The sequence below is a fragment of the Lissotriton helveticus genome, chromosome 6 (genome assembly GCF_964261635.1).
Source record: "Lissotriton helveticus chromosome 6, aLisHel1.1, whole genome shotgun sequence".
In the NCBI taxonomy this organism is placed as follows: Eukaryota; Metazoa; Chordata; class Amphibia; order Caudata; family Salamandridae; genus Lissotriton; species Lissotriton helveticus.
Window position 1 is genome coordinate 205,336,413 of NC_136067.1, and position 27,624 is coordinate 205,364,036.

General features: G+C 48.6%; 1 protein-coding gene across 2 annotated transcripts in view; it reads right to left on the minus strand.

Moving 5' to 3' along the window:
• Positions 1–10,528: 10,528 nt before the first annotated feature.
• Positions 10,529–27,624, minus strand: part of LOC144762425 (cytochrome P450 2K1-like) — a 242,737-nt gene continuing 225,641 nt past the window's right edge. For both annotated transcript variants that reach the window (XM_078647605.1, XM_078647604.1), the window contains one exon: positions 10,529–10,754. In XM_078647605.1, the coding sequence (XP_078503731.1) occupies positions 10,653–10,754 (102 nt within the window). In that variant the 3' untranslated portion in view covers positions 10,529–10,652. The remainder of the gene's footprint in view (positions 10,755–27,624) is intronic.

Consider the following 27,624-nt stretch of genomic DNA (forward strand, 5'->3'; position numbering starts at 1 on the left):
CTCGGCATCCAAAAGTTTGAAGACCTCTGCTCTAGAGCAACAACAGCATTGTTTGATTTATCACTAAGCACCTAAGTAAAAGAGATGTCAATAATTGCAGTGGGAACACATCTTACCTATATGTAACTAAAGCTTGTTAAGGACTAAAACTAGTTTTTGATGTTCCTTCCAAATAAAGATTCCTGTCCATAAGTATTAATGGACCAAAATAGCAGTCATAAATCGTTGAAGAGTTACTGACACCCAGGTTAGAGGGGTAACTGCTTCGTAAAAGGGTAGGGGTACCTTGGGAACCCTTCTCCTTTTTCAATGTTTAAAAAGAAGGTTGCAGAGTCAACTCTCAAACAAACAAGCAACATTTTATTTATAAATGCAGTCCGATTTGTTTTACATTGTTGTCTTCTGGCCCTATCAGGCCATCATCACGTTTTTGGGTAGCAAATGTTGTGAAGTGACATATTTGTACATAGGTTAGTTCAGATAATTATTTACTGGTTACAAATATACTGGTCGCAAATTTTGCTCAGCATTTTGCGAGCTTTAAATAGTACATCTGTACCTTAATTCTCTGCTACTAGTTTTTGCATCCTCCAAAGAAGGAAGGTTTTTGCTCGATTATGTGTGTACTCTTAGGGAAAGCGAAGTTACAGGAAGTCTATGCTTTCTGAAAACATTACAAACATGTGTTTCTTGCGTAAATACCGTTAGAAAATGTCCATAAATACTTATTTAATTTGAAACGGCATTTACTGGAAGTGGCAGATCCAGGTTCAGTGGAATCTTTGAAGTATCTAAGACAGGAGCTGGAGAGTTGCAACTGATACCTTTTCCTCTCAGCATTACAATGTGAAGCATTGAGAAAGAGAAGGGTGTAGCTTTATTCTACCAGGTCTTAAGACAGCAGTTAAGATTCTTGACTCTTGCAGTACTACCACTCTTATGTGATCACACCATTGACAATGTGGAAAAAGGTTTATGTCTTATCTTTGGGAGCCGATGCATCCTAATACAAAGGGAGTGCACTCTATAGAACAATCTACCTAAATTAGGGAGAGTGCTTTTTTGCAATTGGAAAAAATATTTAGCAAAATTATCCATAATTAGTCTAAAGCTGTTATTTCGCACTATGGTTTAGCATTAAATGTATCCTTGTCTCAATTTTCATAGTCAGAACATATTTAAATAAATCACTGCGAACAGCCAGCCGTCTGGGTTCTGTTGATTCAGTTCAGTTGTGGTACATTTTTACCACAAATAGGGTTGCGTGAAGTGGTGTAATATCATAATTATGAGGATTTCCCATAGCAATTGTAATGCATAAATCCCAAATAAAGCTAATTATGCTGGCCTAATGTAAATCTTACTGAGGCCTACTTAAAACATTAATTACCATTATAAATCCATATGCACGTGTAATGACATATTAAACGTAAACATCAGCAGGAGCATCTTACTTTCATCAAGTTGTTAAACCTTTTGGGCCCATATTCTGTAATGTGCATAATGTCCCCATTTGTACAATGGCACATTGTTAACCAGGTGTGCTGGGCACAAACAGAGACTGCGCACCCTATTACAATCAATGTGCTGCCCCCAGAGCAGCGTTGAACTCGTGTCTGCCTTGGGGTCAACACATTAATTGTAATACAGAACAACTGATCACAAGCTTCTCTGTGTTTCACAGTGCAGGTGGCAACCACCTGCACTTTAAAGTGGAGCCAAAGATCTCCCGGCAGGCAGGTTCAGTGAGTCACTGCACCTGCCTGCAGGGAGATTTTCTGTGGGGACATCCAGAAGGCTGCTCTCGGGGGACGCACTGGCACTGTACCATCTCTTTGAGGCGCACTGTCATTGCACCACCATCATAGCCTCTTTGCCTCTGGGCTTGCATACTTTTTAGGGTGCAAGTGCAGATGCAAAGTGCTTCCTTCATTAGCATCCCCCATGCATATCAGGAACTGCCTGACGATAGCTCCGGCACTCTATATGCACTGGCTCAATCTGTGATACAGAAGAGGGTGCACAATGATCTGTGTCTCCTTTTGTAGGAATACAGTGCCCTGGGGGAGTAGAACATAGCACATACGCCCTTTGAGACCCCAGGTGACTGTTTATAATATGGACCATGGAGTTTACACCCATTGTACATGAATCACTCCACCTTCTCTAACCACAATCCATAGTTAGACAAAGAGGTGTCCATGATAATGGTGGTCCCATCATATCATGTCAATTCCTGGCAATGTACTTTAAGATCATAAAGACCCTAAGTCTAAAGCCAAAGAGACAAAGTGGGAATAAATAGCCCAACAAATGATGTCATCTAACCCTAGACCTAATGGAAGTGTATTACAGTGGTACATGACTGAATGCCAACCAACCAGTGCAAGAGACATTTCTCGACTTTCCAAGTTTCAAATATTTATGTAACCCAAGAACTCAGACCATACAATGGGGGATATACTGCCCTTCCATGGTACTCTTAATGATGCACTTCTACCACCAATATTCAGGGTACACCTCTTTTAGGCACCCAGTCTATGTGCAAACCCCAAGGAGCTTCCATAATGTGTTGCATGTCTTTTGATATCATGGTTAAAATGAATAACAAAGTAATCAACAATGGAAAGTTTTTGAAATTGTGCCCACTAGATTTTCTCTCTGAAACATTTGTAGAAGTGGCAAACTATGTGATATATTTTATTTTTATTAATGATCAAACTATGATCTTGGAAAAAGAAGGAAAAGCCATCAAACAAGTTATTGAAACTCACTTCTGTATTTTATAATAATTCAGGATAATCTGCAAATAGTAAAGTTGTTGTGAGTTTTCCAGCTAGTGTGTGTGCATCATAGACCAAGTCAGCAACAGAATTTGCTAGACCATTTATAAATAGTCAGAAAAAAATGGAGACCATTATGCAATTCTGTCATACTCACATAACTAAAGGAAAGTCAACTGGTATTTCACCCCTACCTCCCCATCTATCTACATTTCCAGTGTGGATCACCTTGATTCTTCACAAATACCCCACAACATAGAGGTAAGAACACTATCAAGGCTTTGTCAATCAATCAATCAATCAAAGCATTTATAGAGCGCACTACTCACCCGTGAGGGTCTCAAGGCGCTGGGGGGGGGGCTGCTACATCTCGAAGAGCCAGGTCTTGAGGTGCTTCCTGAAGCTGAGATGGTCCTAGGTCAGTCGTAGGTGAGTGGGGAGGGAGTTCCAGGTCTTCTCTGCCAGTTAGGAGAATGATCTTCCTCCGGAGGTGGTTCTGCGAATTTGTGGGACGATGGCGAGGGTGAGGCTGGTGGAGCGGAGCTGGCGGGTGGGGGTGTAGAACGAGAATCGGCTGTTGAGGTAGTCGGGGCCCATGTTGTGGAGCGCTTTGTGTGCGTGGGTGAGCAGTCTGAATGTGATTCTTTTGTTGACTGGGAGCCAGTGGAGGTTTCTCAAGTGGGTGGTTATGTGGCTATGGCGAGGGATGTCGAGGATGAGTCGTGCGGCGGTGTTTTGTATGCGCTGGAGCCTAGTCTGGACATGTCAGTCGGCGCCAAGTATTATTCACTTTTTACCAGCAGTGATTTTTCAGTCATTTGCCTGCATTTTCTCATTTGGCATTTTAGCCAATGGCTGTTAGAATCACAATAAATAGTAAAACTGTGTCTATACTTTGTAAACCTCTGTGATCTTGCATTAGAGCGAGAAACTCTGGACGGAGTCAGCAAAAGTGGAGAGAGAGGTTGATAGTTGTAAAGTAATCCCTGTCGAAGTTTAATGCCAGCCCTTGAGAGGGTGAGGAAGTAAGCACTCAAGCAGCCAACAATGTTCTGTGAGAATGAGTTGTCTACTGGGCTGAGCGAAGATGTGACTGACAAAGTTTCAAGTTAATAACTGTAATAGACTGATTGTCTTAGGAATTTATGAAAGCTGTACAGTCAAATAACAGGAATAAAAATCAGCACCACAAAAGCTGATTTGTAGTGTTTTGTCGTTTCCACCAATCGGTATGAACTGTGAGTGTGCGTGCAACATAAATTTAGGGTGGTTCCAGACTGATTCCATGCACCCCCACAGGATATGTTGCCTCTTGGACCAGCTAGCTCACATTGTCACCTTTATCCCCCTAAACCTGAACAGGGAGTGAAAAGTTCTGGCAATCACTGAACATGACAACTCTGTTTCCTCAGGAACCATGGGGACAGACTTCAAACTTTTTCCTCAGTCACTCATGCTTTCTTTCACTTAGAGAAATATACTTAGAATACACGAAGAGGTGTTTCCAATATTTATTGAACCGTAGTGCTTCTTGCACAGAAAATGTGCACATGACAACTCTGTTCCCTCAGGAACCATGGTGACAGACTTCAAACATTTTTCTTAGTCACTCGTGCTTTCTTTCACTTAGAGAAATATACTAAGAATACTTGAAGAGACGTTTCCAATATTTATTGAACTGTAGAGCTTATTGCACTGAAAATGTGGTCTGCGATGATTAATAGATAGAAGCAGACAAAAGCTATAATGGATGTCAGAACAGTAAATACAACGAATAGTTCCACCATCATGTTGAGACAACTTATATATACATACATATAAAATAAGATGACTATGTAGCATACTCCTAAGATGCCAAACCCTAACCTAGGTTGCAGATGTATGTTTTGCCAAGAAACCCCCTAATGGATACTCTAACCCCATTAGCTGGTGGGAAAGATTGTCAGACCTCGTCTTGGTCAAGAACTGGACATCCCTGACGGAGGTGCTGTTCAGCTGCCAGCCAAAAACGTTGGCCTTCAGGGACCCCTCAAATCCAGCAGAAGTGACTCCTCTGATTATGTTTGGAAACAAAAGCTTATGTATACAAAACTGTATCCTTGCCTTTATCCGAGATTGTGATTGGGCTGCCAGTGTTTGCATTCCACAGATAGCTGTGCTGCCAAATTGACTTAATATTAAAACACATTTGTGTCACACATGAGGGCCTTGTCCCTAATGCCAAGGTAGTATGATGGTGTTCTCACAAAGTGTTCTGTGTCAGCAAGTTTAGGGTTTCCAAGAAACCGGTCACAAATGCAAATGTGTTTCAAAAGTCGATGTGGCAAAGAGAAGGCAACTTTAGGAAAGGACAGTGTACATGAAAAAATGCCACTAATTCCTACCGGCCCTACCTTAGGCACATGACAGCAGGAATGGTAGGGTAAATGTGTGCTATTGAAATGACAAAAACCAACCCCTTTGACACAACCAGCCTTCCAGCACTGACATTATAGAATCATAATAACCTAAAACTTAAGCCACTGTAGGGGCTTTTGACTAAGGAATATCTATGTGTATTTTTATGGATGAGAATTTCTATATTTGGCCAGGCTTATCACAGAGGACAGCATCTCTCTATGGAAGTTACACTTCCTCTTCCTCACACTGTCCATGAACTATATTCAGAACTGCATTAAAATAATATTTTATTTGGCATACCTTTGAAGTGTTTAAAAAAACAAATTCATTTTATTTAATTTATTCAAGAAATGATATATAGGAGATGTGCAAAGTTGTCTGTCACTATCATTTACAGGTATATATTATGAAAATGTCAAGCCCAAGAATTGCATACATGCACATTTAGTGACTAGATCAGCATCAATGGTTAATAGTTTTAGCCATGACAGTATGATAGTTTTTCTTCATCATCGGCAAGCTATTAAGAATATTTTAACAGCGTGGAAGTGCACAGATCTCATAAGGCTTGGGAGGTGTCGTGAATCCAACTGCAGGAGACAAATCAATATGAGTTACACCAGGAGGAAGCCGCAAAGTACACCTCTGCAGAAGACTTGTAAAAAACAAAAATAGCTCCATTCTCGCAAGAGTTTGGCCAATGCAGATTCTTCGCCCTATAACAAAAATGGTATGATCTGTTAAAATATTAGCATTCTCTAAAAACTTTAGTCTGAAACTATCTCCTGATTTTAGGCACTTAATCTGCCACATTTTTTTCCACATTAGACTGGAGCTCTTTGTCTATATTATTCCTTGGTTTCAGTTTCTACACAGTTTTTTGCCAGACCTCTAAGCATCATAGGCTTCTTCTCATAATTTGTGCCTATATATGACTGTTACTAGATTCACAAAAATCCCCAGCTGAATCGATACAAAATGTATGCATTTCGGAATTTCATCCCCCCCTTCATTCTGGCCACAAGAGATAAAAAGTGAGCCATCCACTAAAGCAGGCATGTCTGAAACATTTGAACATTTAATTTTGATATTCTTTTTTTTAATGAAACATATATTTGACATTGAATCATCTCTTCCTCGACAAAAACTAAAAATATTGGGACACTTCAGTCAATGCCCACCCTAACTGCCATTTTCATGGAATTAAAATAAAGTGCTTTATTTGGATAAAAACACATCTGAAACTAATGACTTTGTGGGTGTTTGTCTCTTCACCACATTCCTGCCCCATGTCCATTCCATGAGAACACTTGAATGCACCATACATGTTGATTTCACGCAGTTCTAGTTGTGATCATAAATGTCGCAGATGATGTGAGCAGAAATAGTTATTTGTTCTAAGTATGGGCGAAATTATCGAATTTGCGGTCCGCGAATTAGTGCGAAATTGCTAAAACGTCCGCGAGTTCGCGGGAAAATTCGCGAACTCGTGGACGTTTTAGCAATTTCGCACTAATTCGCGGACCGTGGCCATTTGCACAAATATGTGACCACGTGTGCCTGTAACTTTGCCAGAGCGCCAAAAGGCGCCGAGGTCCCTTGAGTGAGCTTGCCATTATAGTGGGGACGGGCGGGAAGACGTTTCATACCGCTAGTGTGTGGTGGATGGGGCCAAACGGGTGGGGCTTCTTTGCGAGTTCACATGCATCTTGTTTATAAAGGGTCAGAGACTGAGCAGAGCAGCAGATGAGGAGAAAGCAGCCTCCTGGTCACAGGAGCTACACGGGGATGGCATTCGGGAAACTCATGGATGCAGAAATACGTTTGGCACAGGACCCCAGAATCCTTCAGATGTCCAAGATAGCTCTGCTGCGCATGTTGGTACAAAGCTATTCAGATCCTGCTCAGTGGGTTCAGGCGCATGCAGCTGCTGCTGCTGGACAATGTCCCATCTCATACTAAACCGCCCCGTACAAGCATATGCTGGCGCTGGGCAGTATGGTGCAGTGGCATGCGGGTGCTCCACGCCTGGTACATGCGCATACCGGTGCCAGGGGGGACACGTGTTTATTGGTGCTGTGTAAAAAGTTATGACTTTACATTTTGACTGCACCAGACGGTGGTACCACCTACTCTGATCAGGAGCATCCAGGCACCAGACTTCATGGTGCAAGAGCATAATGGTGCTGTGCGGTACGGGTATATAAGTACTGGGGGCAGGGGGACACTTAGCACAATGTGTGCTCACACCCAGAGGGCTCCCAGGCAATTGAGCACGAACAATTTTCACACTGAGAGGGCTCTGGGGCAGTTCAGCAGCACGGGGGCTCACACCCACTGGGCCCCGGGGCAGTTCAGTAGCGCGTGGGCTCACAACCCCTGGGCAGCTCAGCAGCGCAGGGGCTCACACCCACAGGGCTCCCGGGCAGTTTAGCAGCGCCACCCTCTGGTTCATCACTGCCACCCTCTGGTTCATCACTGCCAACCTCTGGTTCACCACTGCCACCCTCTGGTTCATCACTGCCACCCTCTGGTTCACAACTGCCACCCTCTGGTTCACCACTGTCACCCTCTGGTTCATCACTGTCACCCTCTGGTTCATCACTGCCACGCTCTGGTTCATCACAGCACCCTCTGGTTCACCACTGCCACCCTCTGGTTAACCACTGCCACCATCTGGTTTATCACTGCCACCCTCTGGTTCACCACTGCCACCCTCTGAATCATCACTGTCACCCTCTGGTTCATCACTGCCACCCTCTGGTTCACCACTGCCACCCTCTGGTTCATCACTGTCACCCTCTGGTTCATCACTGACACACTCCGGTTCATCACAGCACCCTCTGGTTCACCACTGCCACCCTCTGGTTCATCACTGCCACCCTCAGGTTCATCACTGCCATCCACTGGTTCATTACTGCCACCCTCTGGTTCACCACTGCCACCCTCTGGATCATCACTGCCACCCTCTGGTTCATCACTGCCACCCTCTGGTTCATCACTGCCACCCTCTGGTTCATGACTGCCACCCTCTGGTTGATCACTGCCATCCTCTGGTTCATCACAGCACCCTCTGGTTCACCACTGCCACCCTCTGGTTCACTGCCACCCTCTGGTTCATCACAGCTCCCTCTGATTCACCACTTCCACCATCTGGTTCATCACTGCCACCCTCTAGTATATCACTGCCACCCTCTGGTTCAACACTGCCACCCTCTGGATCATCACAGTCACCCTCTGGTTCATCACTGCCACCCTCTGGTTCACCACTGCCACACTCTGGTTCATCACTGCCACCCTCTGGTTCATCACAGCACCCTCTGGTTCACCCCTGCCACCCTCTGGTTCATCACTGCCACCCTCTGGTTCATCACTGCCTCCCTCTGGTTCACCACTGCCACCCTCTGGTTCACCACTGCCACCCTCTGGTTCATCACAGCACCCTCTGGTTCACCACTGCCACCCTCTGGTTCACCACTGACACCCTCTGGTTGACCCCTGCCACCATCTGGTTCATCACAGCACCCTCTGGTTCACCACTGTCACACCCTGGTTCATCACTGCCACCCTCTGGTTCAACACTGCCACCCTCCGGTTCACCACTGCCACCCTCTGGTTCACCCCTGCCACCCTCTGGTACATCACTGCCACCCTCTGGTTCATCACTGCCACCCTCCGGTTCATGACTGCCACCCTCTGGTTGATCGCTGCCATCCTCTGGTTCATCACAGCACCCTCTGGTTGACCACTGTCACCCTCTGGTTCACTGCCACCCTCTGGTTCATCACAGCTCCCTCTGGTTCACCACTGCCAACCTCTGGTTCATGACTGCCACCCTCTGGTTCATCACAGCACCCTCTGGTTCACCACTGCCACCCTCCGGTTCATCACTGCCACTCTCTAGTATATCACTGCCACCCTCTGGTTCACCACTGCCACCCTCTGGATCATCACAGACACCCTCTGGTTCATCACTGCCACCCTCTGGTTCACCACTGCCACCCTCAGGTTCATCACTGCCCCCTTCTGGTTCATCACAGCACCCTCTGGTTCACCCCTGCCACACTCTGGTTCATCACTGCCACCCTCTGGTTCATCACTGCCTCCCTCTGGTTCACCACTGCCACCCTCTGGTTCATCACTGCCACCCTCTGGTTCATCACAGCACCCTCTGGTTCACCACTGCCACCCTCTGGTTGAGCACTGACACCCTCTGGTTGACCCCTGCCACCATCTTGTTCATCACAGCACCCTCTGGTTCACCACTGTCACCCTCTGGTTCATCACTGCCACCCTCTGGTTCATCACTAGCACCCTCCGGTTCACCCCTGCCACCCTCTGGTTCATCACTGCCACTCTCTGGTTCATCACTGCCACCCTCTGGTTCATCACAGCACCCTCTTGTTCACCACTGCCACCCTCTGGTTCACCACTGCCACCCTCTGGTTCACCACTGCCACCCTCTGGTTCATCACTTCCACCCTCTGGATCACCACTGCCACCCTCTGGTTCATCACTGTCACCCTCTGGTTCATCACTGCCACCCTCTGGTTCATCACAGCACCCTCTTGTTCACCACTGCCACCCTCTGTTTCACCACTGCCACCCTTTGGTTCATCACAGCACCCTCTGGTTCACATCTGCACCTTCTGGTTCATCATAGCACTCTCTGGTTCACCACTGCAGATTATGTGTTCTCACAAAGTGTTCTGTGTCAGCAAGTTTAGGGTTTCCAAGAAACCGGTCACAAATGCAAATGTGTTTCAAAAGTCGATGTGGCAAAGAGAAGGCAACTTTAGGAAAGGACAGTGTACATGAAAAAATGCCACTAATTCCTACCGGCCCTACCTTAGGCACATGACAGCAGGAATGGTAGGGTAAATGTGTGCTATTGAAATGACAAAAACCAACCCCTTTGACACAACCAGCCTTCCAGCACTGACATTATAGAATCATAATAACCTAAAACTTAAGCCACTGTAGGGGCTTTTGACTAAGGAATATCTATGTGTATTTTTATGGATGAGAATTTCTATATTTGGCCAGGCTTATCACAGAGGACAGCATCTCTCTATGGAAGTTACACTTCCTCTTCCTCACACTGTCCATGAACTATATTCAGAACTGCATTAAAATAATATTTTATTTGGCATACCTTTGAAGTGTTTAAAAAAACAAATTCATTTTATTTAATTTATTCAAGAAATGATATATAGGAGATGTGCAAAGTTGTCTGTCACTATCATTTACAGGTATATATTATGAAAATGTCAAGCCCAAGAATTGCATACATGCACATTTAGTGACTAGATCAGCATCAATGGTTAATAGTTTTAGCCATGACAGTATGATAGTTTTTCTTCATCATCGGCAAGCTATTAAGAATATTTTAACAGCGTGGAAGTGCACAGATCTCATAAGGCTTGGGAGGTGTCGTGAATCCAACTGCAGGAGACAAATCAATATGAGTTACACCAGGAGGAAGCCGCAAAGTACACCTCTGCAGAAGACTTGTAAAAAACAAAAATAGCTCCATTCTCGCAAGAGTTTGGCCAATGCAGATTCTTCGCCCTATAACAAAAATGGTATGATCTGTTAAAATATTAGCATTCTCTAAAAACTTTAGTCTGAAACTATCTCCTGATTTTAGGCACTTAATCTGCCACATTTTTTTCCACATTAGACTGGAGCTCTTTGTCTATATTATTCCTTGGTTTCAGTTTCTACACAGTTTTTTGCCAGACCTCTAAGCATCATAGGCTTCTTCTCATAATTTGTGCCTATATATGACTGTTACTAGATTCACAAAAATCCCCAGCTGAATCGATACAAAATGTATGCATTTCGGAATTTCATCCCCCCCTTCATTCTGGCCACAAGAGATAAAAAGTGAGCCATCCACTAAAGCAGGCATGTCTGAAACATTTGAACATTTAATTTTGATATTCTTTTTTTTAATGAAACATATATTTGACATTGAATCATCTCTTCCTCGACAAAAACTAAAAATATTGGGACACTTCAGTCAATGCCCACCCTAACTGCCATTTTCATGGAATTAAAATAAAGTGCTTTATTTGGATAAAAACACATCTGAAACTAATGACTTTGTGGGTGTTTGTCTCTTCACCACATTCCTGCCCCATGTCCATTCCATGAGAACACTTGAATGCACCATACATGTTGATTTCACGCAGTTCTAGTTGTGATCATAAATGTCGCAGATGATGTGAGCAGAAATAGTTATTTGTTCTAAGTATGGGCGAAATTATCGAATTTGCGGTCCGCGAATTAGTGCGAAATTGCTAAAACGTCCGCGAGTTCGCGGGAAAATTCGCGAACTCGTGGACGTTTTAGCAATTTCGCACTAATTCGCGGACCGTGGCCATTTGCACAAATATGTGACCACGTGTGCCTGTAACTTTGCCAGAGCGCCAAAAGGCGCCGAGGTCCCTTGAGTGAGCTTGCCATTATAGTGGGGACGGGCGGGAAGACGTTTCATACCGCTAGTGTGTGGTGGATGGGGCCAAACGGGTGGGGCTTCTTTGCGAGTTCACATGCATCTTGTTTATAAAGGGTCAGAGACTGAGCAGAGCAGCAGATGAGGAGAAAGCAGCCTCCTGGTCACAGGAGCTACACGGGGATGGCATTCGGGAAACTCATGGATGCAGAAATACGTTTGGCACAGGACCCCAGAATCCTTCAGATGTCCAAGATAGCTCTGCTGCGCATGTTGGTACAAAGCTATTCAGATCCTGCTCAGTGGGTTCAGGCGCATGCAGCTGCTGCTGCTGGACAATGTCCCATCTCATACTAAACCGCCCCGTACAAGCATATGCTGGCGCTGGGCAGTATGGTGCAGTGGCATGCGGGTGCTCCACGCCTGGTACATGCGCATACCGGTGCCAGGGGGGACACGTGTTTATTGGTGCTGTGTAAAAAGTTATGACTTTACATTTTGACTGCACCAGACGGTGGTACCACCTACTCTGATCAGGAGCATCCAGGCACCAGACTTCATGGTGCAAGAGCATAATGGTGCTGTGCGGTACGGGTATATAAGTACTAGGGGCAGGGGGACACTTAGCACAATGTGTGCTCACACCCAGAGGGCTCCCAGGCAATTGAGCACGAACAATTTTCACACTGAGAGGGCTCTGGGGCAGTTCAGCAGCACGGGGGCTCACACCCACTGGGCCCCGGGGCAGTTCAGTAGCGCGTGGGCTCACAACCCCTGGGCAGCTCAGCAGCGCAGGGGCTCACACCCACAGGGCTCCCGGGCAGTTTAGCAGCGCCACCCTCTGGTTCATCACTGCCACCCTCTGGTTCATCACTGCCAACCTCTGGTTCACCACTGCCACCCTCTGGTTCATCACTGCCACCCTCTGGTTCACAACTGCCACCCTCTGGTTCACCACTGTCACCCTCTGGTTCATCACTGTCACCCTCTGGTTCATCACTGCCACGCTCTGGTTCATCACAGCACCCTCTGGTTCACCACTGCCACCCTCTGGTTAACCACTGCCACCATCTGGTTTATCACTGCCACCCTCTGGTTCACCACTGCCACCCTCTGAATCATCACTGTCACCCTCTGGTTCATCACTGCCACCCTCTGGTTCACCACTGCCACCCTCTGGTTCATCACTGTCACCCTCTGGTTCATCACTGACACACTCCGGTTCATCACAGCACCCTCTGGTTCACCACTGCCACCCTCTGGTTCATCACTGCCACCCTCAGGTTCATCACTGCCATCCACTGGTTCATTACTGCCACCCTCTGGTTCACCACTGCCACCCTCTGGATCATCACTGCCACCCTCTGGTTCATCACTGCCACCCTCTGGTTCATCACTGCCACCCTCTGGTTCATGACTGCCACCCTCTGGTTGATCACTGCCATCCTCTGGTTCATCACAGCACCCTCTGGTTCACCACTGCCACCCTCTGGTTCACTGCCACCCTCTGGTTCATCACAGCTCCCTCTGATTCACCACTTCCACCATCTGGTTCATCACTGCCACCCTCTAGTATATCACTGCCACCCTCTGGTTCAACACTGCCACCCTCTGGATCATCACAGTCACCCTCTGGTTCATCACTGCCACCCTCTGGTTCACCACTGCCACACTCTGGTTCATCACTGCCACCCTCTGGTTCATCACAGCACCCTCTGGTTCACCCCTGCCACCCTCTGGTTCATCACTGCCACCCTCTGGTTCATCACTGCCTCCCTCTGGTTCACCACTGCCACCCTCTGGTTCACCACTGCCACCCTCTGGTTCATCACAGCACCCTCTGGTTCACCACTGCCACCCTCTGGTTCACCACTGACACCCTCTGGTTGACCCCTGCCACCATCTGGTTCATCACAGCACCCTCTGGTTCACCACTGTCACACCCTGGTTCATCACTGCCACCCTCTGGTTCAACACTGCCACCCTCCGGTTCACCACTGCCACCCTCTGGTTCACCCCTGCCACCCTCTGGTACATCACTGCCACCCTCTGGTTCATCACTGCCACCCTCCGGTTCATGACTGCCACCCTCTGGTTGATCGCTGCCATCCTCTGGTTCATCACAGCACCCTCTGGTTGACCACTGTCACCCTCTGGTTCACTGCCACCCTCTGGTTCATCACAGCTCCCTCTGGTTCACCACTGCCAACCTCTGGTTCATGACTGCCACCCTCTGGTTCATCACAGCACCCTCTGGTTCACCACTGCCACCCTCCGGTTCATCACTGCCACTCTCTAGTATATCACTGCCACCCTCTGGTTCACCACTGCCACCCTCTGGATCATCACAGACACCCTCTGGTTCATCACTGCCACCCTCTGGTTCACCACTGCCACCCTCAGGTTCATCACTGCCCCCTTCTGGTTCATCACAGCACCCTCTGGTTCACCCCTGCCACACTCTGGTTCATCACTGCCACCCTCTGGTTCATCACTGCCTCCCTCTGGTTCACCACTGCCACCCTCTGGTTCATCACTGCCACCCTCTGGTTCATCACAGCACCCTCTGGTTCACCACTGCCACCCTCTGGTTGAGCACTGACACCCTCTGGTTGACCCCTGCCACCATCTTGTTCATCACAGCACCCTCTGGTTCACCACTGTCACCCTCTGGTTCATCACTGCCACCCTCTGGTTCATCACTAGCACCCTCCGGTTCACCCCTGCCACCCTCTGGTTCATCACTGCCACTCTCTGGTTCATCACTGCCACCCTCTGGTTCATTACAGCACCCTCTTGTTCACCACTGCCACCCTCTGGTTCACCACTGCCACCCTCTGGTTCACCACTGCCACCCTCTGGTTCATCACTTCCACCCTCTGGATCACCACTGCCACCCTCTGGTTCATCACTGTCACCCTCTGGTTCATCACTGCCACCCTCTGGTTCATCACAGCACCCTCTTGTTCACCACTGCCACCCTCTGTTTCACCACTGCCACCCTTTGGTTCATCACAGCACCCTCTGGTTCACATCTGCACCTTCTGGTTCATCATAGCACTCTCTGGTTCACCACTGCAGATTATGGGGAGAAAGCACACCTGCCCAGCCTCAACCAGGGGCTGGTTAATGTGTTACTGAATTTGAGCTTCAAGTCCGGCACCTGCTTCCTTATCTGTAAGTGCTTCCTGTTGTGGTTTAATTTTTGTGACAGCCTGGAGCACTGTGCCATACTTGTAACTATTCTCTGACCCTGCTTTGAGTGTCAGAGCAGGGTCAGAGAATAGTTGCAAATAGGCAACAACTCTGGAGGCGCGGCTCAGGAAGCACTTACAGGGTTACAGCAGGTACCCAATTTGAAGTTAATTTCTTTGTAACCATTTTGCAAATGGTTACAAAGAAATTAGCTTCAACTTGGGCACCTGCTGTAACCCTGTAAGTGCTTCATATACTTCAGTTTTTGAAAATCCGTCCCGAACGCGATTTCGCGGATTTTTCTGCAATTTCGCGAGATTCACAGACCGCGAAATTGCAGAAAATCCGCAAATTCTGCAAACGGAACGGATTTGGGTGTGCATGGATGGATGCCCAGCCCTCTTAAGTTTGGCGGCTACATAGTCCGGTTTTCCAGTGTGGAGGGCTCTGTGCGTGAGGCATGCCGTTCTGAAATTGGCTCGCTGTTCAAATGGGAGCCATTTTAGTTCTCTTAGTGCTGGTGAAATGTGATCATATTTCCAGATTCTAATGACCATTCTGGCCGCTGTGTTGAGGGTTGTTCTGAGGGGAGCCAAGTTGGATTTTGAGGCGCCGGTTAAGGTTGCGTTGCCATATTCGAGCCTGGATAGCACCAGCAATTGCGTGGCTTGTTTAAGGTCTTTAGAAGGGAAGAATGGTTTGATTTTGTATAGAAGCTTTAGGTTGAGGAAGGCAGTCATTGCAGAGTTTTTGATGTGATTGGTCATGTCCAGTTTGGGGTCTAGGGTGATTCCTAAGGATTTTACGGATTTGGCCAGGGTGAGATTACCTTTTAGAGCGTCCAAAGCTTTAAGCCATCCAGCAATTTGTGGGTTCTCTTCTTTGTTGGAGATGAGGAGGATCTCTGTTTTATCTTGATTGAGTTTAAGGGTTTTGGGATAGCCAGCGTTGAATTTATTTTAGAGTGTTGTTCAGTCTGAGGATGTCTTTTGGGGAGGAGATTTCTAGATAGATCTGGGTGTCATCAGCGGATAGGTGGAAGGGGATCTTCTCCTTTTTAAGATTGGGGTTGAGGGGTTCCATGTATATGTTGAACAGTTGTGTCAAGAGTACTGAGCCTTGGGGTACACCTCTGCTGACAGGATGGAGGTCAGAGGTAAAGTTTTTGATTTTTAATTTTTGCGAGCGGTTCTGGAGGAAAGAGGTGAACCATCAGAGGACATTTTCATCAGCACCAACCCTTTCTTGTATGGCCTTGGTGAGAAGTTGGTGATCTACCGTATCAAAGGCTGCCGATAGGTCAAGGAGAATGAGAAGGCAGTATTTCCTGGAGCCTAGTGACAGGCAGGTGTCGTCTGTGATGTTGAGGATGGTCGTCTCAGTGCTGAAACCTTTTCTGAAACCCGATTAGTTGGGGTAGAGAAGGTTGTCGCTTGATGATTTTAAATAGTTCATTGGGCCTATTTTTTGCATTGTCCAGGGCAGAGCAGAAGAAGTTGTTTTTTTCATTGTGGATGTGTTTTTTGTAATTTCTCCTGAGTTGTTCGAGAAGGCTAGCGGAGGGGTTGTTCTCCAATGTCTTTCAGTGGGTCTAAGTTGTCTCCTTTCGTTATTGATGTCCGTATTGAACCAGGATCTGGATGGAATGTTCCTGGGTTTTTTTAGTTTCAGAGGGGCTATCTGATTGAGAATAGCTGACATGGAAGTGTTGTAGTGGTTAGTGAGTTCCGTAGTGGAAAGCTCAGCCGAGGCAGGAGTGAGTAGAGAGGTGACTTTTTCTTCCAAGTCTGTCAGGTTTATCCGAGAGAGATTTCTGGTCCATTTGGGTTGTTCTTGGGTGAGGAGTTGAATAGTGGCTGGTTGAGTGAGTTGGAAAAGTATTAGGCGGTGGTCGGACCAATCCACTGTCATGGTGTGGTTTATCCTTACTGTGTTTTGATTGCCCATGATGGCATCTAGGGTTGCTCCTTTGTTGTGAATTGTTTCTATGCAGTGTTGCATTAGTTCCCTGATGATTGAGATATATTCTTAGACCCCTCTTGGCAGATTAAAAACTGAAAGGGAACGTGCATGGCGTACTAATGGCCACCACGTCCGCTGGTCAACATGTTTTGGCTATTATTTCAGCCACTGGTATAATCCACCTTTCATCAGGACCATTATGATTCCTAATGATGATAAATCTAAGCATAATAAGTGTAGTTCTCACAAGTGATGTGCATGCATTCAATTCATGCATACACACAAACGCACACAAACGCTTGGTTTGCTGCAGACAAAAATTCCTACATTTTTTTCCCCTTCAAAGACCATACAGACAAAAGTTCAAAGTTGCTTATTTTACAAATGTAGAAGTACACTTTTACTTACTAGTCATTTCATATATGGGGCCACTTTATTTTGTCGTTTGGGCCTACTTTCTGTCTCAGTCGGACCATGAGCGTGTAAAAACACCCACAGTGATTTTAGACCATAAACTCCCTCTTGGACATGGGGAACGACATTTACCCAGTTGAATCCTTTCTGCAGTGAATCTGTCTTGTAGGAAGTCAGCTGGCAGCATCACACTGCACCAATCTGATAGTTCTGTATTCAGTTCCTTCTACTCCATGGGCCATCATCCACCTAAACAATTTTCTCTAATTCATAAACGCTTCACAAGTGTCCCCCTAACAGATGATCCAAGATTTTGAGGCACCACTTCAGTTGCTGCTTCATGCCAGATACCACTTCAGTGAAATGAGAAATCTTTAAGGATTCCCAGGTTGTCCAAGAGGGACAAATGGGAGTAGCCATTAGTAGCCATTAGTACGCCATGTACGTTCCCTTTCAGTTTTTAATCTGCCAAGAGGGATCTAAGAATATATCTCAATATTCAGGGAAGGCAAGTCCGTCTGCGCCCGTCAGCGCTAAGGCAAGGCTCAGGGTGACCCACTCTGCCGGTTTTTCCTACTATAAAAGCAATAGAAGGATTATCCAGTACTCGAGCGCTGTGCTCAAGTCATACAGTACTCCCATTTGTCCATCTTGGACAACCAACCTGTTAGGGGCTATCAGCAGCATCGGGTGCATTGACTGTGGATACCTTCCCACCCCGATTCTTCCCATTGATGCTGAGTTTACCGCCCCGTGCTCTCAGGGAATCATTAATGCCTGTCTCATGAATGTAAGATCAATAAGGCTAACGCCGCGCTCTGCGCTTTGACTTTTCCTACCTCGGACCCAGCCTTTCCCAAGCCGCCACGCCTCGCCGGACCCGCTCCGCGGGTCCCGCTTCGTGGTTTGTGGCTTGCCTGCATTCGAGGGGTAATCTTTCCAACACCGGCACCGACAGGGCTGAGAGGGTAGAGCGGAGGACTCCAGTGTCCAGGAGTCTCCGCGCGCCCGTTTGCAGCTGGGCTCCTCTCCCTGCCGGCCCCGCCCCCAACACTGCAGGATTTAACGGGCTGAGAAGGGCCTGCCCGGTGGATTCCCTGTTCTAACGCCGCGCTCTGCGCTTTGACTTTTCCTACCTCGGACCCAGCCTTTCCCAAGCCGCTTCGTGGTTTGTGGCTTGCCTGCATTCGAGGGGTAATCTTTCCAACACCGGCACCGGCAGGGCTGCGAGGGTAGAGCGGAGGACTCCAGTGTCCAGGAGTCTCCGCGCGCCCGTTTGCAGCTGGGCTCCTCTCCCTGCCGGCACCGCCCCCAACACTGCAGGATTTAACGGGCTGAGAAGGGCTTGCCCGGTGGATTCCCTGTTCTAACGCCGCGCTCTGCGCTTTGACTTTTCCTACCTCGGACCCAGCCTTTCCCAAGCCGCCACGCCTCGCCGGACCCGCTCCGCGGGTCCCGCTTCGTGGTTTGTGGCTTGCCTGCATTCGAGGGGTAATCTTTCCAACACCGGCACCGGCAGGGCTGCGAGGGTAGAGCGGAGGACTCCAGTGTCCAGGAGTCTCCGCGCGCCCGTTTGCAGCTGGGCTCCTCTCCCTGCCGGCACCGCCCCCAACACTGCAGGATCTAACGGGCTGAGAAGGGCTTGCCCGGTGGATTCCCTGTTCTAACGCCGCGCTCTGCGCTTTGACTTTTCCTACCTCGGACCCAGCCTTTCCCAAGCCGCCACGCCTCGCCGGACCCGCTCCGCGGGTCCCGCTTCGTGGTTTGTGGCTTGCCTGCATTCGAGGGGTAATCTTTCCAACACCGGCACCGGCAGGGCTGCGAGGGTAGAGCGGAGGACTCCAGTGTCCAGGAGTCTCCGCGCGCCCGTTTGCAGCTGGGCTCCTCTCCCTGCCGGCACCGCCCCCAACACTGCAGGATCTAACGGGCTGAGAAGGGCTTGCCCGGTGGATTCCCTGTTCTAACGCCGCGCTCTGCGCTTTGACTTTTCCTACCTCGGACCCAGCCTTTCCCAAGCCGCCACGCCTCGCCGGACTCCCTCCGCGGGTCCCGCTTCGTGGTTTGTGGCTTGCCTGCATTCGAGGGGTAATCTTTCCAACACCGGCACCGGCAGGGCTGCGAGGGTAGAGCGGAGGACTCCAGTGTCCAGGAGTCTCCGCGCGCCCGTTTGCAGCTGGGCTCCTCTCCCTGCCGGCACCGCCCCCCTGGTGCAATCTTCAAAAGGAGGAACCTGACCCGCTGCGCGGGAGCGCGCGGGAGGGCGCCGGGAGAAGCCCGGGACAAGGGCGGGACCGTCTGTGGCCGTCCGGGGCCGAAGGAGGCCGGGCTGGGCCCACTCCCTGAAATTTTGTAAAAACAACGAATCTGGTTATGCCTTCGCCACCCCCGTGCGAAACTCCACTAAGGGAGGGGGCTTCTAGTACCGGGACGTTGGACAATTACTTTAAACCTTCTAAGGGAGAGGTGGCCAAAGAGACTTCATTAGAGAAACGTAGGGCGGAGCGTAGGCGCTCCATTGAATCTATGAAAAATAGATCTCTGACAGACATCGTCCCCTACCCAGTTTCCCAAGATGAAGCTACGCTCCTTGATAGCCCAAACCCATTGACCCTTGAGGACTTTCCTCTTTTATTAAGGGAAATCCCCTGTCCCTCAGGGGCGGCGCCTGGAACCCAACCGGTTCTAGTGGTTGATACTCAATCTGTTACCTCAGTCAACCTTCTAGATCAACCGTCTCCTCCACAAATGGTCAAGAAGAAGTTAAAATCTACTGTTGCTGTTGAGGTGCATAGGCCTCCGCCCAGCAAACGAATTAGGAAATCAATAGGGGGTGGGGGGAAACCCAAGTTGTCTCACCTCGATTTTGGCAAGAAACATACCAACGTACTCCTGCCAGGGAAGGTGGGTGAGAAAGTCCCCACTGTCCTATTTACAAAGGTTCCACGCCCTATTTTAGAGGCCACCAATATGAACCTAGAGGCCAATCCCTCAACTAAAATTCCCCCACCCTTATCCTTAGAGAGTATTGAAACTCTATTCCGCTCTATCCTGCAGCCCATTAGTGCTAGCCTAGAAAAAGTGGAGAGTAGGCTCACTTCACTAGAAGCATCCCTTACTACTTTGAACACCATAGTAAGTAAGCAAGTGGGACCTCAACTCCCGGCAGGGGACCATCTGGAAGCAGGAGTTTTAAACTCAGCTAACAAAGCCTTACCTCAGTGTGTGCCTTCTGCCCCCCCCTTGCAGCCACTCATGGCTATTAAATTCCAGGCGCAGCACAATAACCAAGCTAATGGGCCAGCGCAAGCATTAGACCATATTCCCCAAAGACCGCAGATAGAGCATAAGGGAAGAGGCCTGGAATCCGGCAAAGGTACCCCACGCTCCCCGGTTGGGCCCTCCCCAAGACCTAGGAGACCAGATCTCCCGCCCGAAGCCAATAGCCTTACAGTGGTCTTAGCAGGTGCCCCCCACTTACGACCAGGGGAAAAAGAGGATTACTTATCCCTCAAAAAAAAGGTTATCAAATGGCTCAATTGGAACCGACCATTACCACCCTATTTAAATAAGGAGATTATCATGGTGAGAAGGGTCCCGTGGTTAGGGAAGACCAGGAAATCAATAACAGGGGACTGTGTCCTGGTAACCTTCAAAGATCAGGGTACGGTGCTGCATATTTGTGAAGGCGTCAACAGATCCTTGGATTCCACTATCCAGACCCTGCCAGTTTCTTTTTTCTTCCCCCCTATTCGTATGCATAGGGTTCAACTGTATGATGATTGGACAAGGGTGGATCATAGACGCAGTCGCATGGACCATAGACAACACCAGTACTCCCAAGTGCCAGAGACACCGTATTCTCATTTTAATCGTTTCAATTGCTTGAGTGCCCTGGATGGGGTCGATTGACTTATTGCTCACAAGCCAGATACCGGGGATAAGGGGGCCGGTAGACCACAGACACCCTCTATTGCAACAACTGGTATAGTTATTGGCTTGTCGGATAATCAAGGGGTCCTCGAATGTGACATCGGCAGCCCTTGCCATCTACCTGTGGTTGGTGAGGACATAGCGGAGGGAAGTGCACGGGACTCTTTGGTATTGGCCCACGGCTTGCTCAGCCAGTCTGAGCCATCTTCTTCTATCGCTGTCCCTGTCCCAGTCCCCCAGATGGAAGGGGTACCTGGATCTTATGCCCCGAATCCCTGTGGCCTTCCCACTGTGGCGTCTGACCATTTGAAGTTAATTTGTTGGAACATTGCGGGTCTGGCCAACAAACTGGGGGAGCCAGACTGGGAAAATTACATTAAAACGGGGGACATTTGCATGTTCCAGGAAACTTGGGCACGAGAGGACTATGGTCACCAAGGCTTTGCATCATTTTCCATTCCAGCACGGTGGGAAGGCAAAGGTCGTCCGTCTGGCGGGCTTACGACCTGGGTAGCTTCCCATTTGGGCTGTGTGGCCACCCGTCGACCATTCAACTCTAAAGACATACTTGTGGTCTCATTACTCTGGCCAAATAATGTTAAACTTGTGCTGGTCAACCTGTATTCCAGGCCGATGGGAAGGGCAAAGGAATCACCAACCATTGATGAACTTTCGAGCCTTTTATCTGAACTGTCGAATGATTCATACTATGTGGTGGGTGGGGATTTTAACTCTCACTTTGAGCCATTACCCGGCCTTTTGGAAGGGCTTTCAGTGGAAGAAGATGCAGGGTGGGCAGTTCCCGCGGTGGAAGCATCGCCTGCGAAAGCTTGGTCCCCTCTAGCATTACAAATCACTGCTCTTACCCTAAGGTTCGGAATTAGAGCCTGTAATGGGCGGATGGAATCCGATATTCCAAGCAAACCCACCTACAATAGACGGGGGAGAGAGTCTCGGTTGGACTATGTTATGGTCCAATTAACGAGGTGGGCTACAATCCGGGACTTTATGGTGATGGAAAGGAGTGAGAGCGTTCACAATGCCCTGGAGCTTGATCTGGTGCACCCAGGCCCCATAGTTTCTGGGACTATAGTGGAAGGGAATAAACCCGCGCTCCTCCTAGATAACAGCAGGAGAAGAATTAGGTGGGAAAGCATGGTTGCAACTAAGGACAAACTTCCTCTGCTGTACGCTGAGATTGTCCCCATTTTGGAAGCTGTGGGGAGTGAAGACATGAGGGAAAATAATATAGACTCCCAGACCAGAGTATTCAATGCCCATGAGGATCTCACAAAAATTGCGGCACTACATTTCACTAGTAGCGCACGTAAGACCAGAGAGAGGCCCCGAGGTAAAGCATTCTGGTATAATCAAACTTGTAGACGGGCTAAATCAGAACTGCTCAAAGTAGTAAAGGAGGGGGTGGGAGGAGAATGCCTGAAACATAGCAGGCAAGCCTACAAAAGACTTCTTGATCAGGCCAAAATAGAATGGGAAGAAAATCAGTGGGAAGAACTCACAAAGGCCCTAGCACTCCAAAACCAACGGTTGTTTTGGAGGATAGTGAATGGGGGGTCAGGGAATCTACATTCGGCACTGGAGCCAAATATAGCACCTGGGGTCTGGAAGGTCCACTTCCAATCGCTCTATAGCTCTGAACCAGGTGAAGTCCCTGAATCTATCGAGATGGAGGGGCCGGGCCACCAAGGGGAGGCAATTACGCTGGGTGAGGTCACTGCCGCTCTCTCGGGCCTGGCTTCTGCAAAGGCGCCAGGTCTGGATAGCTTACCGGGGGACCTGTTTAAACAGGAGCCCATTGTTTGGGCACCCTATCTCGCGGCCCTTTTTAACAGCGTTCTCAGTGGGATGGAAATCCCTGGTACTTGGCTGGGGGCAGAGGTGGTCCCTATCTTTAAGAAGGGCTCCCCTCTTCTCCCAGCCAACTACAGGCCAATCAGCCTGATTGCTGTACCGCAGAAACTGTTCGGCAGGGTCTTGCTGAATAGGCTTCAGGACTGGATAGAGGAGGTGGATGCCCTTAGTCCCTATCAGGCGGGGTTTAGGAAGGGGGTATCCACAGTGGACCAGGTTTTTAGACTAAATCTGATATACTGGAAGACAGCAAAGTTCGATGGCGGCAGTTTGTACACAATTTTTGTGGACTTACGGGCCGCTTTCGACCTGGTCCCCAGGGGGAAATTATGGAGCGTCCTGGCTGAGATGGGCGTTCCCCCGGACATCCTGTCAATCTTACAGAGGCTCCATCATGGGAATTATGCCCGAGTGAGGTGCGGGAGGTCTGGGGAGCTTACTGATAGGTTCCCTGTTGACCGAGGGGTAAGACAGGGCTGTGTGCTGGCGCCGACCCTGTTTTGCCTCTTTGTCAACGGGGTAATCGCCCATCTCAACGCCACTGATCAGACCGACGCCCCCAAATTAAACGGCCGCAGGGTGCCCGCAATTATGTTTGCGGATGACACCCTGCTGCTTTCAAAAACCCCTATGGGTATTCAAAGGATACTTGACTCCTTTACTGCATTCTGCCTGGATAGAGGGTTAGAAATTAACGCCACTAAAACCAAATTTATGGTTTTAAACCCGAGTCACAAATTGCGCCAGAGCCCGTTACTGGGAACTGCGCGGCTCGAGAGAGTGGCCACCTTCGAATATCTGGGTGTAACCCTCAATGAAACTATGACCTGGGGATCCCACCTGAGCAGGGCAAACCTCAAACTCGTGCAAACTACTGGGGGCATTGCACGAATAATGACCGGTTCGACGTACCGGCCATTGGGCGCCCTAGTTCAGATATATAAGGCCCAGGCGAGGGGAGCAATCATGTACGGGGCTGAACTGTGGGGGCACATGCCTTGTCATAGCCTTTCTGTAACAGAAAACAAGTTTATAAGAAGGGTGGCTGCTCTTCCCCCGAGCACTCCGCTTCTTCCATTGAGGCTTGATCTAGGATTACGACCACTAGCTGATGAGATAGGCCTGAGACCCATAGCCTTCTGGCGCAGGCTATGGAGTAGCAACGATCTTACGGATTACAGGGCAGAATTGGTCGAAATACTGAAACATCCCAAGGCGCTTAGTGTCCCCTGGGTTAAAAATATTCAAGCCATCTGCATGGATTTGGGGCTTCCTGATCTATGGGCAGACCCGGCCACGGCAGCACCCAATATTTCTAAGAAGTCTCTGTCGAATTTATACCACAAATGTAAATTGGCAGGGGCCATAGCTGCCCAGCCAGACGGGTCCTTGACAGCCGTGTTCCTGCAAAGCAAGGACACCTATAAGCTTGAAAAGGTTCTGGACCCTATTTTTCCCTTACTGGCAAGAAAATTGTATCTCCAGTGGCGGTATGGTACACTACCCCTCCGGTCTTTTACTAGTCGGTGGTCGTCGGCTGCCCCCAGTAAGCATTGCCCTGTGTGTGAGGATAGGGAGGAGAACGGCCTGCATGTGGTCTTTTTTTGCCCAGCCTATAGGGCAGCTAGAAAGTATTGGCTGCTTCCGTTGATAAGGAACATGGGAGGCAGGGAATATGCACCAATGTACAGGATTTTAAAAACTGATGTTACTGGCCCAACTGTTTTTGCACTTTCTAAGTTTTTTACTAATGTGTGGTTTACACGAAACCGTTTTTTAAAAATGTTGGGTAGTGACTGAATTTTTTTTTTTTTTAAATTCACTATAAAGTTGTTTATCCCTGTACTGAACCTTTTTATGTATTCAATATTTTAAATGTAATGATATGTGAATTTGTGCTTTTCCTTCTTTGTATAGTGTATCTTTTATGACCAAATGGCCGAATAAGGAAGCATTTCAATGATATAACTGACTTGATTACCGATAATCAGGTAGATCTCCTATTCATCACGGAGACCTGGCTGGATACATTCTCTAATCCGATTGTCGCGTTGGCTACCCCGACAGGCTACAAAATTCGTCACCTGGATCACCCAGTTGGTAGAGGCGGGGGTTTGGCCATCCTTTACAGGGACTGCTGGTCTCTGCAGAGTGAAACCTCCTCCTTGTGGGGGGGTTATGAGGCACTTGACTTTTGCCTGCAATTATCTCCACATTTCACCTTAGGGGGCTCTTTATTATATCGACCTCCGTGCCAGCTAAGGCATTTCTGGATTCTTTTGGGGACGCCTTGGCAGATAGATCACTTTGTTTTACAAATTACTTGCTCTTGGGAGATTTTAATTTGGCATCTAGATGTTACAGACTCGGCGGAATCGGTCGCTTTTCTTGAGACTCTTCAGATGGCCCAGTTCTCCCAGTGGGTGGTACATCCGACCCACCAAGGAGGGCATATTCTGGATCCCATCTGCACCAATTTCCCTATATCTACGGTGAAGCCCCATCAGGTTGTTTGGTCAGACCATTTCCCCATATTTTTTTATGGAAAGCGCAACGCCGGTTACGGGCAGCCAGCCACCATCGTCCCCCTACTGCTAGGAAACTGAACGCGGGGCAACTCAGCGGCTGTTTAGCTTCTGTGCGGCCTCTCCTTCTGGGCAGTCTGGAGGAGAATGTGGCCAGTTTTGCTGATTGGATTTCTGACTCAGTCAGTGCTATCTCTATCCCGGTGCATAGTAAGCTCAGGAGAGAGTCTCCATCTAAGCCTTGGTTTACCTCGGAGCTGAGAACACTGAAACACGCCTGTAAGATCCTTGAAAGAGCCTGGCATTCCTGTGGCTACTGCCCCATTGTTAAACAGGCACTTAGAGCTAAACAGAAGCGTTACTATTCTTCTATTGGCCTAGCCAAGGGCTGTTACTTTTTGGCTCGTATTGAGCGGGCCAATAATAATTCCAAAGAAATATTTGCCATTGTACAGAGCTTTGTGGCTCTTAGTGCCCAGGCGGCGGTGATACCATCCTCTGTTACCTGGTGTAATACCTTGGTTAACTTCTTTCAGGAGAAAATAGTCGGCATCCAGCAATCTTTTTGAGTGGGCCCAAGACAATTCTGGCTGCTCTGTTGGGGTTACAGGAGAAGAAGAGGAGTGGCACCTTTCCTGCATTTAGTCCAGTGGATTTAACTACATCACTTAGAATTTTGAAAGCACTTAAATCAGGCTCGCCGAAAGATCCTTGTGCCGCTAGGCTCCTAGCCGAGGTGGCTGACACAATTAATGGCGAGGTCAATCTAGTGATTAATCAGTCACTTCGCGAGGCCAGGGTTCCGCTACCTTGGAAGCAAGCACTAATCTTTCCCCTCCTTAAGAAACCGTCCCTTGATCCAATGTCTCCTGCCAACTATCGGCCTATCTCGCTCTTGCCAAGCCTGGCCAAAGTTTTTGAGAAGGTCGTGACATCTCAGCTTACCAATTATGTTGAGGTGGCAGGTTTGTTACACCCAGCGCAGTCGGGATTTCGTGCGGCCCATAGCACGGAGTCTGCGCTTGTGGAGGTGACAGAGGCAATCCGTGAGTGCCTGGATGCCGGCGGGAGAGTCGCTCAGGTCATGCTCGATCTCTCGGCGGCATTCAATACGGTGCCCCACTCTTTACTTTTGGATTACCTAATGGCAATTGGTATCTCGGGTTCGGCTCTGAGCTGGATTCGAGCTTTTTTGGAGGGCAGATCACAGCAGGTGTGGCTGCTTCCCTGCGCGTCTACGCCGTTACATCTGGCCACTGGTGTTCCTCAGGGGTCATCCCTTAGCCCTCTTCTTTTTAACATCTATGTGACTCCGCTGGTTTATCTTGCGGAGTCCCTGAGGGCTAAGGTGATGGCCTATGCAGATGACACTCAACTCCTGTTCTCCTGGAAGAGGGGAGAGGATGTGGTGGAGGCTGTGTAGCATTGTTTAGCCTCGGTGTTTCATTGGCTAGCAGGCGCACAGTTGAAGTGCAATGAAGAAAAATCGGAGGTACTTCTGTATGGTTCATTCCCAGAGGATTTCAGGGATAGTCTTTGGCCCTCTGATTACCTACGTCCTACTGTGAGCAAGGGCTTTGCCAAAAATCGAGGGGTTTGGTTCGATGAAGACTTTTCCACTCAGATAAAAAAGCTGACAGGGACATGTTTTGGGACCCTCCAAATCTTAAAGAAATTCCTTCCTCTGCTGCCAGCGAGCGCTAAGGAGACGGTGGTCAGAGCATTGATTCTGTCTCGCCTAGATTATGCTAACGCCTTGCTGGTTGGCAGCCCGGCTTATTTGACCAGGAAACTTCAAGTAGTCCAAAATGCGGCCGCTAGACTGCTATATGGGTTGCCTCGTAAACAGAGTGTTCGTATTCACTTACGTACTCTGCATTGGCTCCTGATGGAGTCTCGCATTAAATTTAAAATGCTTTCCATGGCTCCCCGTGCTCTGTATGGACTTGGTCCTAGCTATTTGCAGAAGCGATGTGCCTTCTATAAGCCTTCCCGGCACCTGCGCTCGTCGGATCAGCTGTTAATGCAAAACCCTCGGTTCAACCGCCAGAGGCTAGGTGGTAACTCATTTGTCTGCAAAGCC